General features: G+C 39.2%; 1 protein-coding gene across 5 annotated transcripts in view; it reads left to right on the forward strand.

Moving 5' to 3' along the window:
* The first annotated feature begins 605 nt into the window (after window positions 1-605).
* setbp1 (SET binding protein 1) overlaps window positions 606-14437 on the forward strand; it is a 266412-nt gene continuing 252580 nt past the window's right edge. Inside the window, exons 1-2 of one of the 5 annotated variants that reach the window (XM_063042860.1) lie at window positions 606-717; window positions 2287-2848. In XM_063042860.1, coding sequence (XP_062898930.1) covers window positions 2399-2848 — 450 coding nt within the window. In that variant the 5' untranslated portion in view covers window positions 606-717; window positions 2287-2398. The other 4 variants (XM_063042857.1, XM_063042858.1, XM_063042859.1 and 1 more) reach the window with 4 other exon arrangements.

Genomic DNA, 14437 nt, shown 5'->3' on the forward strand with positions numbered 1-14437 from the left:
AACAGCCTCAGTTCTGGAGATGCTACTTCAACTGCACTCATTTTGGGAGTTCTAGGTTCACTCAGGGATGTTGAAGTGATATTTTCGGATAGTAGGATTGCAAGCACTTTTGAATATTCTTGGAGTCTTAAAACTGCTGATAGGTATACACCCCATTTCAACAACTGTATAATACACAAAAATGTTCTTGTAAGCTTATCCGTATTACCATAAGTATGCCAACCAAACGGCTACTCTGGGGTTCATGAATTATAATGCTAGCAGTTCTGCTGCCCTGCTGATGGGGTAACTCTACTCATCCTTTGATTAGCTTCACCCCACTTCATCAACGCTGCCCGGGTTGTGACTCGCGCGTCTGAGAGGTCTACGGAGGGTCTACATTTATTATGCTGGCTGGGGTCCAAGTACACGAACAGGCAAGGCTTTTGGAGAAGGGAAAAAAAACTGCAAAGCAAACCCGCCAACTTGCCGCACCGGCGTGGGTGAGTGCATGTCGGGGCCGCTACTGGAAGGGGTGATGTCACGAGCACGCGGTGACGGGTGGTGGGGTGGGGTGGGGATGGATGGGGTGGGGGGGGGGTTCTCGGCAAACCGACGTCGGGACACGCTGTTCACGCGCGGTTGGATGACAGCAACAACGGGGGGCACGGGGAAAACAGCGCCTGCAAAGAAATAGTGAAAAGGGAGCATGCGTGGGCTGCCGCATGACTGTAAGATGTAATGGAATAAATTTAGTGTGTGTTAAAATGCAACTAAGGGTAATCCCGCGCACGCACACTCAGTGTTCGGCATGAGTGCCAAACGTGATTGCAAGGGCCAGATTAATTGTGAGTGCAGTTTACCCTCGTCCCCTCCCCCATGTGGCAACAGGCAGGTAACGAGCAGAGGCAAACGCTGTGCGGTGTGAGAAGCACAGGCTGCTCCAGCTCGGCTCGGAATTAGCATTGTAGGAGGCCCGTTGCTGTAACAATCACTGCCGTGCGCTGTTGGCTCGTCCCTTTCCACCTCCCCCCTCCTCTCCTCTCCTCTCCCCTCCCCTCCCTCCTAGCAAACTGCGGAGCTCCGCAGCGGCAGCGAACAGCAGCGAGCCGCCCGCATCGACAAGTGCTTTCATCCCGAGGAACCCCGCTTCCAAAACAAGGCGATTGATCGGGGAGCCCGGCTTGTTTGCGGATTGAATTTTCTACAGACCAGCAGCTCGGAGCATCGGAGGCGCCATTTTCCTCCCTCTGCGGCTCGGAGCCGAGACCGGGCTCTGCTCGCCTCCTGTTCACTGCTCGAGTTGACAGATCGGAGCATGCCATTTTCAGGACCCTGGGAGCTTTGGGACTAGTTGAGATCGCAGGTTATCGGCGCTGGACATGGGTTAGTAAGTGGCAATGGGCGATTTTTGTTTTCCTTGTGGTTGATTTCAATTATTGTCTAAGAACAACACAGAAATGTGTACGTGTTCGGTGAGAAGGAGTCGATGGTGCAATTCGGTTGTTTGAAAAAAAAGTCCGTCTTTTTGGTCGGATTGGAGTGGAGCTAGAGAGCCTCTAGCATCGGATTCCAGCAGCTGCAGTTCTCAGCCTCAACTCATTGTATCTCAGAGCTTTTACGGAAGGTGCAGAGTACTTGGACGCTGCAGAGAGGGAGAGAGAGAGAGAAAAATATAAAATACAACCAACTCCAACATGACAGATCTGACATGGTCGACCTTTAAAAGGCAACTGGATTACCGAAGGCGGATTTAGCAAATAAATGAAGTAAACGGTACGCTGGAGGTAGAGGATTCATTTGACAGGAGCCCGTAACGTGGCTGTTGGACTGATTCGAAGGGATATGAAGCTCATTTTCATGGGATTTTTTTTTGGTTGGGGTGAGGGACGGAGGTTAGCACCACGGTTTAACTTTTTTTTAAGATGTAGTTGCCTTGAAAAAGAGGGCCGTGTATATTTTTAAGACCAATAAAGGCGCAAAATCGAAGTACAAAATGCGCCCGTTATTTTAATAGTGTATATGCTTGTTGAAAATTCACTGGATTGTGGCGTGTGTGTGTGTGTGTGTGTGTGTGTGTGTGTGTTGGGGGGTGGTAGTGGAGGGAGATGGTGCAGGAGTCCTTTTAAGCAGTAAAGGGTTTTAGTTGAATTATTTGGACGTCTTGATAGTCTGTTACTAACTGCGTTATTTTATTTACCTCAATCATCAATAATCCAGAAGGAATTGGTATTTCAATACGATTGTAGTATATTTACTTGATGTTTACTGTTAAGATCTACTTTGTATTTTTCTTTCATTCTGCAGATTGTAGTGTGTGTTTTATTTGGGAGATCGGATTACTTTGGAGTGACGGGGGACACTGAAAAGTGCTGAATTCCTGCTTTCCATACTCTCTGTGCCTTTCGCATACGTTGGGATGGAACAGAGGGAGGCGGCGTTGGGCTGCAGGCAGAAGCCGGCTGATGGGGATTTCAGGTCGGCCGGCAGCAGTACCAAGTCTGCAGTCTCTCCTGGAGCTTTGATGCAGTCGTCTGGGAGCCAGATGAACGGGGGAAGGCTGGATCAGGACGACGAGGAGAGTGCCTGTTGTAGCCAGGACTCCAACTCCATCACAGACAGCGATAAATCAATGCAGGGAGACGGCCTGGAGGAACACGAGTTTTCCATCAAGGAGGCGAACTTCACAGAGGGCAGCCTGAAACTCAAGATCCAGACCACCAAACGGCCCAAGAAACCTCCCAAGAACCTGGAGAATTATATCTGCCCTCCGGAGATCAAGATCACAATCAAACAGCCAGGGGAGCAGAAAAGCTGCAGGCCGAGCAAAAGTAACAAGATGTCAAAAGAGGATGAAAAGAAAAAGAAGGTAAGAGGCTCACAACTACTCAACTTCCTTTTGTGTTTACACTCCGCCCTGGCTTGTATTTTGATAGGCGATAAACATGTTTTTACAAGATGCTTGATACCCCCTGTTATGACTGCAGAGGGGGGAAGGCGCAGTGGGAATCAAGTGGCTGTGTTCGCTTTTATATTTGCATTTGATTATTTGGCACGTTTTCTTTCATTGAGATAAACGTCTTTACCAAACACGTGCTTTTTATTAGCTTTTTAAAATTGGTTTACAAATTTACTGATTTCTGTGAACACTACTTATGCGACTGTCAACATTGGATCTATCATAATTTTGGGAAAAATATCGACAATTAAAATGCACATAAAAAGGTTTGAGTGCAGATGGCAATGTCAGTAAGAGCATTCAGTTCTTTGGAAAATGATTTTAAACCGAGCAAAGTGAGTATTGTTTCGAATTAGAAACAGAGCTTAGAACACAATGTTTAAATGTTGATCTGTGACAAAGTAAACATGGACATTTCTGGAAGTGACTGCACATCAGAACCTAAGGTATGGCATGAAAATGGATTATGACATGACCTCTGTCCTCATACATGACATAGAAAAGTCATTAGATTAACATTAAGGGTTAAACCAATACCTGTGGTTTGTTATTTTCCACCCATCTCATCCTTTTGGTTTTGTTCTTTGTCCAGTTCTGACAATGTTAGAAATTGGCACCTTTCCAATTGGGGCACTGACTTCAAATACACCTGGGATAACTAAATTTGAGAGTGCTCTATGAAATTAATGTTTTCTCTATATCACATTTGCCAATTTGATTCTATACATTTTACTTTTAGTTTGAATTTGATGTATTGTTACTATTGAGGTGCACACCTGCACAGTACATTTTTTTTAATCGGGTACAAGACAGGTCTTTGCTCAGAATATCTCTTAATAAAAGTTTGTAATCTGTTATGAAACTGTTCATAAAGTGACATCAGTTAAGCCTGACATTATTTCTCCAGCATCTGCCCATCACTGTTCTGTTATCAATGATCAAAGATGCCTGCTGTGTCTATAGTGTAAACAGACAGGCTCTGTTGATTATCTTGGTAATACCTGGAGTGAACCATACCAGAGTCATCCTGGAGTCTTTTATGATTTTACCTTTGAATTTTCGCTGGTTTACTGCGACAGCACGCTGTTACCATTTACTTATTATTCTACAGAACAAGATATCTTGGAAGACTGGTATATCAATCCTTGCGATTTCAGGCAGTTTTGTAAAGATTTTATTCGCATTTGTAGTTTTTCTGCATATGATTAATTTACTCTAATTAATCAGAACCGTCTCCTGTGAGGTACAGAATTAGACCTTAAATTCCAAGAGACATTGAGGAAATCAGAGTTTGAATGGTAAAGTTTTAATAGACTGGTAGTGGTTTACTGTATTACTCAGTTTTGCAAAGGATGAAAATAATGCTGACCTCCTTAAAGGGCCTGTTCTGTGGTTAAAATGCTTTAGTGGTGGGACGCTGAAACATTACAATTCCCAACCGAACAATCTTGGATTGGTCCTTTTAGGATGATAGCACAAGGGAATTGTCAAGTTAGAAAGCATTGCAGTGGTCATAAATGCATGAAGTATATATTGAAAAGAGACCTACTCTTTTAAAAGTGAGTGCACAGTGTCCTACCCCACCCCCTCACCAATACTGAATGTTTTACTATCAGGATTGTGTCCTGGCTCATAGTGCAATAGAAGTAATTGGAACCAGTCTGTGCTGGTCAGGGCAGATTGTAAAAATCCAGTTTGTGGCATGTTGGGGAAATGGTTTATAATTTACTCAGTGCTGCTTGAAGTCTTGTAAAGGATTTTTAATATTTTCAGAAGCTTCTTTTAGCATTGCAAGTATACTAGATGAAAAAAAATTAGAAATAAAATATTGGATCATTTTTGACAATCTCTTTGGAGACAAATTAACAATTTCCAAGGAGGAGCACAAGAATGGATTTTAATTTCATTGTATCAGTTTCATGCAGTTCATTAGCTTGCAAAAGAAGAAGCTTAATTGCGATTAACTTATTCATCAGGTTTCGAATTGCTATCTTTTGTATTGAGGCATTTATGTCCTTTATCACGTATCTGTGTAGTGTATGTACAGAAACAGATGCTTTCTGATATTGGAATGGAATTAAGTGGAAAACTCATCATAAAATTTTGATTGCAGGTATTTCCATTTGTGGTCCCGAAAGATATCTTCTTGATAGGAAGCCAGCGCATCAGTCTTATTTAGGTGATGATAAGCTTGGACATTGAACATCAGAGCACATTTTTGGCATTTTGGAGGCATAACTAATTTTTCCAATGGAACTAAGTCTAAGATGTTTCAGTTGAAATATATTCGAATTTCATTTTGAAGTCCTTTTGGAAACCTTTGTACCAGATCTGCTGCATGGCTGCCCACCGGACTCTGTGACTGGGCATGTATAGAAAAGGATGTGGGCAAAAGCGAGCAAGTAGGGTTAGCTCGGATGGACATCTTGGTCAGCTGGGACGAATGAGGCAAAAGGGCCTATTTCTGTGCTGACTCGTTTTAATCAACTGTCTAGAATTTTGGAATTAAGTGAGTCAAAAGAAAGATCAGCAAAGAAAATTAAGTATAAGGACTTTGGATTCAAATTTATGCTTTATCTAGTTGGTAGCACCTTTCATGGAGGCAGAAATGAATATATTCTTATTTCGTTGTCTATAATCTGGATTGTGTCTTTTGCTTACCTCTTTTTCTTTGGCAGTTCCCTCAGGATTGAGGATTACTTGTTTCCACTGAGGTTCACTGTGTTCTGAAGAGACTAGTGTAGGACCCACAGCTTCTTCTGTGGGTGGGATAGGAAGCATATTGTAGTAGATTTGGAACTATTCCTCTGGCTGTCGATAGGAAGCACTTCATAGTAGCTTGGGAACTGTTGGGCTCCTTCTACCATTAACGCTTTGCTCACATGTGCCCTGGATAAATGGATACAAGGTTCTCAATACCATACGGAACACTCTTTCTCCAACTCTTGCAATCGTGACCCACGGTGCTGCTAACTCAATTTCTCCTGGAAGCTTTGAGGCCACTCCTTAACTTTGTTGTCACTTGGTGATTTCCTTCCATGATGGAGCATGAATTACAGAGTCTGCTTTGGGATTCAGCCATAGAGCCAACTAAATGTTGACACTAGCCTAGAAGGTGATATTAACAGTTGTTTATTTATCCTACCAATGGGTTTGGAGGATTTTGTGGTGGCATTAATAGTATCTCTCCACTGATTTGAGTTATGTGCTGAAGGTAGATAGCCTGAGTCTCAGAAACAGGGGTTGTTGATGCCTGGTACACCACAAACCTTCAACTGGGATTGAAGTCCTTAAAGCTCAAATATTCTTTATCTTAAGACAGTCAAAAGCATTGCTGGTTTACTGAATGTGATGGCGAATTTTATCATCATATTTTTCCTCATTGTGAAGTGGCATCTGAGATGTGAAAAGTGGTCCATGTTTCATAAATTACTCATAATCTTGGGTCTCAAACACCCTTCTCTATAATTTCTTCCCCCACCCCTCCATTCAGCTACTTTTTGTCTTTACCCACTTTGTAGCGAAGTGATTGAAGAATAAGATCAATAAGTGAGCTTCGGTGATGGAGAAATGGACAATGAATTTAGCAGGCAATAGGGCTTTGGCGAATATAAATTGGTTTCACCCTGTCCATTAGCTGAAAAATTGTCACCACTAGGGCAGACTGTCAGAGCAGTTTTACACAGGACTGAATCACATCACCTCTAATCAGCTTTGGGCTCATGTGCATCTAGTTTGTTCAGTTTGAGTAACATTTTTTTAGAATACATTTTTATCCATCTTTTGATTTTTGCATAATTCTTTCTTCAGCTGAATGTAAAATCCCCTTATTGACCAGTATTGCCACACTTGCATTTGTCAGTGCTGGCTCTGAAGAGTGGCAGTTGACCAATTCTGCTTCACTATATGAGTGTTCACTATAAGTCACAAAGCTTGAAATTCTCCTGTATTTCTACCTTTAAAGAAGCTCATTAAAACCTAACTCGATGACCAAGCTTTTCATTCACTATCCCAATATATCTGTAAATACTTCAGTGTCAAATTTAATTTGATAATAGCTCTCCTGCGAAGAGCCTTAAAGTCTTTCTTCTTTAAAGGGTCTATGCAAATTGAATTATGGTTGAAAACTACAACCGATCAGGGCTCTGACATTAGAATTGTTGTACACCTTTAACATGCGGAATTCTAGAAGGCTTAATAACTGTCATCTATTATTTGGACTCCAAATCAATATTTTCAATAGCAAGTTTAGGAAGTTCTTTGATATAAAATCATTACATATTATATATAATAAGTAATTCATTTTCCATTTGCAAAGGTGCAGAGTAATCTTAATATTGGATTTGTATGTAAATTTACACTCTGTTGTATACTTTGCAATGTTTGGGTGAGTGGTCAAGAAAGAATGTCAAAGAAAGTGAATTAGCAATGGTAACAGTGTATTTGGGTACAAATTACAAAGTCATGGATTTAACTCGCAGCCTCTCTTTCACATCATACAAATTCCCTGACGCAGATAAAAATTACATTAGGGACTGGTGACAGAACCACTAATACGACTCAAAAATAATAAATGGCTTATGAAATTTAGCAAGGGAGAAAAACATATTGGTTATTTTTGATTGTGAGGAAATAGTCATTTTAATAAAGGCAGAAACAAAGTAAATGGGAGTACATTTTTAAGAGTTTACAGATACCAAAATGTTGATTGGGAGAAAAAGATAACATCGGTATTTCATATTTTTCATGCTCTATATGTGCATTTTTGATGGAACAACTCACAAGTTGCAGTAATTGGTTATGTGGTAATGTAACTTAAATATGTTATTGATCTCTGACGCTAGACATGTAACATCATTGTAAGTAAACCCTTTTGTCCGGTTGCTGTCCCATTGATTCAGGAAATTAGAAAAAATGCTTTCTTGACAAGTATGCTTTTAGTAAAACATTTTACGTGTTTACACATGGGCTATTTATTGGTCATAATGTTTATTGTTTTCCCAGTGCTAAGTAATTTGTATTAAGTAAGCTACCTTATTCGCACAAAGCTTTCCTCACTGCATCACACTTATACTTGCTGCAAACTGTTGACTTCTATTGATAGTCTGACTTTAAAAAACTGGCCTATGTGAAAACCTCATGAACCTTTTCCCGAATGGGATCAGCAGATACCCAACAATGTTTTAAAAGAATTGTAACTGATGGAAACTAATATAAAATTCATTTGCTGGGATTAATATAGAACTAATGTAGAATACCTAGTTATGTATATGAAAATATGTTTATGTAAGGAGGTTCTGGCAATAGCAATGTTAAGTTTTGTTATCAAAATATTGATAGAGGAACTTAATTTTATTAATATACAGTAGGTATGTATGTTCACCTGTATAGTATAGCAGCCGTTATTTGCCCTTCATCCGAATTAGTCTGTTAGTAATATTACGGACCTGATATATTCTGGTTACCTGCAGTGACAAAATAGTTCTACATGATACAAAATAGTGTTTTGGCACAGTTCAACCTATTGGGGAAACAAGATTCTTTTTATAATAACCCTACATATTTTTGTGTTCAGAGGTAATGGCAAACCATACATCAAGTTGCAATGTCTTTTTCTTGGCTTGCATAGGATACATGTTTTAATATAGCACTAAATTTCTTGTCAGATGGTAAAAGAAATATTGAGGAGACTTTTGGCAAACCTACATGGAATATTGGAAAAAACAGTGACCAAAATCACTCCAAATACTCAAGAGCACCATTGCACATATTTTAAATTCTTTTACTAACTTGCTGAAATTTTATGTTCTTGTTCTGGTATGGAGCCTTACTTAATGAGTTGGGGATCAAAGAAATATTCACACACAGCTGTATGTCCGGTTCACAGTTCTCCAGAGTTTATGGTGATTATTCTTGATCTTTGGAATTTTGAGGATGTTGGGAACCAAGAGCCAAATCTATGACTGACAAGTGAGTCTGCAAAACATGAACCCTTCTTTGAAAATTTACCTTGGACTTTTAATATTTTTTATGGATTGATAGTTAACAATGATTTTTTTTTCAAATGTTCTTGAGCTTCAGAACTTTCTTCCACGAAAGGCAGTGTGAGAAAGTCTTTTTTGTTTTTTTTTATCACAGAGGAAGGCAGTGAAGTTATTGTAGGTACATTGAAATGTGGAATTGAGATTATGATCAGATTTGATATGTTCTTATTGAATGGAAGGGCAAATTTGAGGGTTTAAGTGGCATTTTCTGCTCCTAGTTTATGATGTATGTATATTTGTACATAATACTTAACTGTGTATTTTTACTAATTCATAAATTAGAGCCATCACTAGCAAACTATTTATTGAGGGTGGAGGGCATTCTTCTCATGTCATTATAATCTATGTAGAGCTGGTGCGTCTGCAACAGTATTGGATAGGGAGTTTGAGGATGTTGATGAAGACAACCAACATATATCCAGATTAAGTTGGAGAGAGATTTGCCCATTCCCAAGTGCCTGCTGCCCTTATCTTTCAAGTTTGTAGATTTGGGAGGGGCTAGTGACCTACCTTGGTGATATGTTGCAGTGTATCTTGTTGAATAACACACACCCTGTAGCCATATTGCAACGTTGGTGAAGGAATGTTTAAGAAGGTAAATTCAGTGCTAATCAAGCAAGCTGTGTTGTTCTATATATAACTGAGCTGCTTGGGTGATTTTGGAGCCTGTACTCTTCCATGTAATATTATCTCATTCTTGAGTCATGTAAATAATGAAAAGACTCAGACTGCTGACAGTGGGGGAAAAAATCAGAAATGGGAAACCACTGAATATTGAATGGATGTGGTTCGACTATCTCTTTCATATATGGTTAATGACAGTTGTCTCCTATGAATGCTGTTTTCCACATTGGCTTAGTTCTAGGTTTTGTCTTGATTTAGTTACATTTGGGCACAGTTTACTTTGTTATTTCCAAATTAAACTGAACCTTGACATTTCAGAAAATGCCTCCATTTCTGAATTTATAATGCAGGGTCGCTGATAAAGCAGTTAAATATATTGGGCAAGCATCTCTGTCCTGAAGAATTAGAGCAGTGGTGGAGCAGATAAAAGTGGAGAAAATGAATGGAGCACAGGTGAAAATAAGACATTGTTGTATATGGTTATCATATATATCTCTTGTTGCTGCAGCCATTCCTTCTGTCTTGCTTGTGCCTTTTTCCAGTGAGAATAGTTGTATAACTTTGTATGATACTTCTGCTGTGAGGAATACTGATTTTTGTTTTGGATATTTGGAAACTTGTGAGTATCTTTGACTTATGATGGTTGTGTATATACATGGCCAAAGTCCAGCTGGTAAATCTGATACGTATCAGTTGTTGATCTTTGCTTTTGAAGACGCTGGGTCAGAAGGCCCTGTTCTATGCTGTTTCTCTAAATATCACCCTGCTGTTGGAGCTATGCAATTAAATGCTATCTAGATAAAGTTATAATATTGACACATTTGGTACAAGGCCCTCGGTTGCATCGGAGTCTTCTAAGAGTTGGTGATTTGCACTAAAATGCATATGTATTCTTATGTTATGTTGTCAATATACTTCCAGCACCGTACTGATGTTGAAAATGATTCCAGCACAATACAAGTTAGCAAATTATTTGTATATACCATCTATTGTCCTCACTCCATTCTCTTCTGAGAAATGTAGCTCTCTGTTGGAGCATGGTATGGATTGGTACCTCTGTTTTATTTACCTGGGAAACTTACAAGTGTATGTTGAGATGCATCGAGTTTAGTCTCATTCAGTTCTTACACAAGATTTTCACACGGGCTTCTAATAAAGGTTATTGGCTGATAAGAAGGAACAGTAATCCCACCCTGGCATATATTTTCTCCCTTTCACCCTGCCAAAAAGTTCATAATTTTTATAGCTGATTTTATATTCAAACACGAGTCATGTTTGTTCAATACTGTTTGCTCATCTTTTTACCTACGACTACAAATTGTGTGTTCAACTACTGAACCACTAAGGAATTCAGCATCTGATATTGTACTAGGTGTTGATGATAAAAACAATACCAGGAAAAACAATGTTTGCTTTTTGTTAAAAAGTCACTTAAGAAATTTCAAAAATGAATTTTTGTACTAGAAACAATAATTCAGATGTTGGTTGTTAATGCAAACAACATATTTTGCTGTATGTTTTGATGCATATGTGATAGCTAAATCTAAATTTGAATCTAAAATCTGATATGATGTTCTGGTTTTTAGATCATTTAACCAGATTCTCTATTCTTCAAGGGTAGGAAAGGCTTTTTTTCTTACTGTTTACTGGATTGTTAACAACTTTTTTGATTCCTACAGTCTCTCAGTAAGGAGTGAAACCTTTTGTTTGCCCTCTTAAGTTATCATAATTCTCATCTCCCAATTTTAGTCATCTGTTATCAATTTTAGTGATTTTGTTATGAAATTGTAGTTTAAATGCAATTCTAGTTTAAAATAATATGTAGAGCTCTTGTCCATCCTTCAAATACTTTATTGTGTCATTAACTTTTTCTCTTTGTCAATGAAAATATGTGACAGGATGCAAAGACGTACACAATAAGTTGCTTTTATGAACTTTGAGTCACCAAAACATTGTACCTGACTCTGAAAGGTTCCCTCACAAGGATTTGACAGTTGAACAACTGTGCTGGATGATAAGTTATATCCCAAATTTTGTTGCTTCTTTCAGTAGAGCCCTGAAACAGGAATGGAATATTTATCACTATACGTAGCCAGGCATTTAGATCTGTTGTATATTAGATAGTTAAAGATTTTTTTCCTGCTTGCTGTGGGGAACTTGCTGAGTGCATCCCACAGAGAAATTATTCGGATTTTGCTGCAGAAATCGGAGAAGAGATATCCTTGAATGTTATCTTCTGTTCTCTTTTTCACAAGGAGTCTTGTGATCTTTGTTGGAACAAGTGGTAAGTGCTGAATACTGCCTTGGATTGAGGTATTGGCTTTTGAATACAGGATTGGCCAAAGACTGATGCTACATAGTACAGTTATTGGTGAATAACTCAGAGGTCTTCTCTGAGATATGGAAAATAGTTCATGTTTTCTAGTGTCTCTGATTATATTTTGATTTTTGGGGCTGTGTTGAGTGGTGGGGGAAGGTCATTGAGAATGTTTTTGTTCTGGATTTTTGGCATTTCAAAGACTTGTTCTTTGAAAGGCTTGAAGTAAAGGAGTCAGCAGCTTCTTTGAACTTGGTCTCTAAGTGAAAAAATAAGTAGGTGTCATCAGCCGAACATAGTTTCAAGATCTTGGTTCTAGAGTGGTGTTGCTGAAGGTTGGGTTGAACAGTTTGTTACTTGTCAGTACATTAACTCACATGTTGGAGATTCGGTGTCTCACTTCTGTGAAGAGGATTGAGAGAAAAGTTGCTGCAAAGCCACGGTCTCTTTTGACCGAAGTTGTTGCTGGGATTGGGTATGTGTTAGCTCTGTTGATCAGGGTTACAGCTTGCATGTCATTATGTAGTTTATGATGTTCTGAATAAGAATGGTATGGGACTGAGGACGGTGATGTTTCGAGTAGTTGCAAAAGAGTAAGGGGACAATTTGATGGTACTGGATTCCCATTTATCACAAAATGTGGGAGGAAGAATAATTCTTAAAGGAAACATGAGAAAGAAAGAAAACATAGATGCAATGGCTGTCTTATGTGCATGTCTGTAGTATAAGTTATTATGGTGCTTAGTATGTAGAAGATGGAAAGATTAAGACCTTATACCTGAAGTTGTTTTGACACTTATTTCCACTGGACAGGATACCTTGGAAGTTAGAAAATCTTTAAAGCTTGGTTTTATATTTTTCTGGTTTAGAACTGTAAAATGCAAAGTTCCAGAGTGTGGTAAATTATGGGAAATTATCTTCTATAATTGCTTTACTTGTTTTGAGAGTTATTACAAAATGGAAACCATAGAGCAAGGAACTGAACCATGAATTTGTTTTGTTCCCCTTGAACAATTGGTAACAGAGCAGTGTAATTCTTCAGAAATAAATAAATTGTTTACTTTCTCTTTTGTATTTCTGTTCAATCTAACTGTGCTCATAATTGTGTTTTAGTATGGCTTTGTTACCATATTAATTTTCTGCTATGAACTTGTTAATGAGAATAATGTGAAGACAAGTGTTATCTCCTTGACTGGAATGTGTTAAATTATTCATGCCTCATGAACTGCAGGCTTAATAAGCAGTTTTGCATGCAGATTCTTTAAGTAGTTGAGGCTTATACAGTGCATGCTGTTGACATATGCTGTATTACATGTGTCAAAGTTGGGAATTAAAAGTGTAAGCACCAAAATTTTGTTATGCTCACAGGACATCATGGAGGCCCACTTCTTGTATGCCAGTATTGTCACTTAAAGTGTGAGTTGGTGTGATCCATTTTGCTTACTCCTTGCCCCTTGCTATATGTTACATGGGTCATTGCAGAATATACACTTTCCTTATGCCTTGTTTCTTAAACCATATTAATGACTTTTTTTGTGAGAGCAGCTGAAACTTTTCTATATAATACACGGCTGTGTATCTTGAGTTAGGAGCAAGAAAATAATTGTTTTGAAAATATTAGAATGCATCTTCTGAAATCTTCCAAGATAACCAAAGCAGACATAGCCCTAATGCAGGGTCTTGACTCAAAACCTTCTTGAATCCACAGATGCTGCTTGACTTCTTCCAATTTCCTGTTTTGTATAACCAAAGCTGTTTTGCTTGTGCCTGCATCTTCATGAATAAATACCTGATGGTTGTTCCACCAGAGTCTTTCACAGCCAACTCTGACAGTGTTTTAAAAATTCCAGTTTAGATTTTACTTAATGTGCAGGCACATTTTCTTGAAAGATTATGTGCTACCCAGGGCCAAGCTGCAAAGATGGAGTAGTGAAGAGGACTGGTAGTGGACTGGGACCAGGGTTGAATTGGTCTGGGTGAATCTGATTGGTAATTGGGTGAGTAGCCGAGGAACGCAGGGGTAGGTTGGGCAATCAAGTCAGTACTGATGGAGATTGGGCTGCCATTGGAGGTGATAGTATACTGGACAATGGACGTTGGTGATTGGAATTATTGAGAAAATTGTGTGAGTGAGGGTACGCTTTGTGGGAGGATTAGGGGCTTGGGTAGAAATCAATAGGAAGGCATGCTGGACCCTTAAGCCAACCATTGGGGTTAGGAGTTGGGGAGAAGGATGGTTGAGGGAAGTCATGGGCCAACTGCGATGTTGGGTTTTAGGCTGTCGGTGGATCAGGAGAAGAAATTTTACCATTATTTTACACTGTTGTCTGAAGAGCTGGTTGGTCTGTGAGTAACCAGCAATGGTCTTCTCTGGTGCAACATGGTTAAATTTATGTCTCTCCAAAAGAAGCATTGCTCAGGGCATGATGTCATTTGATGTATGTCTGATAGGAAATCATGTCAGAAATGCAAGTGTGACTCATGCTTGGAAGTACTGGGCTGAATTTCAAGAGA

Source organism: Mobula hypostoma, chromosome 3 (assembly GCF_963921235.1).
Source record: "Mobula hypostoma chromosome 3, sMobHyp1.1, whole genome shotgun sequence".
Taxonomy (NCBI): Eukaryota; Metazoa; Chordata; class Chondrichthyes; order Myliobatiformes; family Myliobatidae; genus Mobula; species Mobula hypostoma.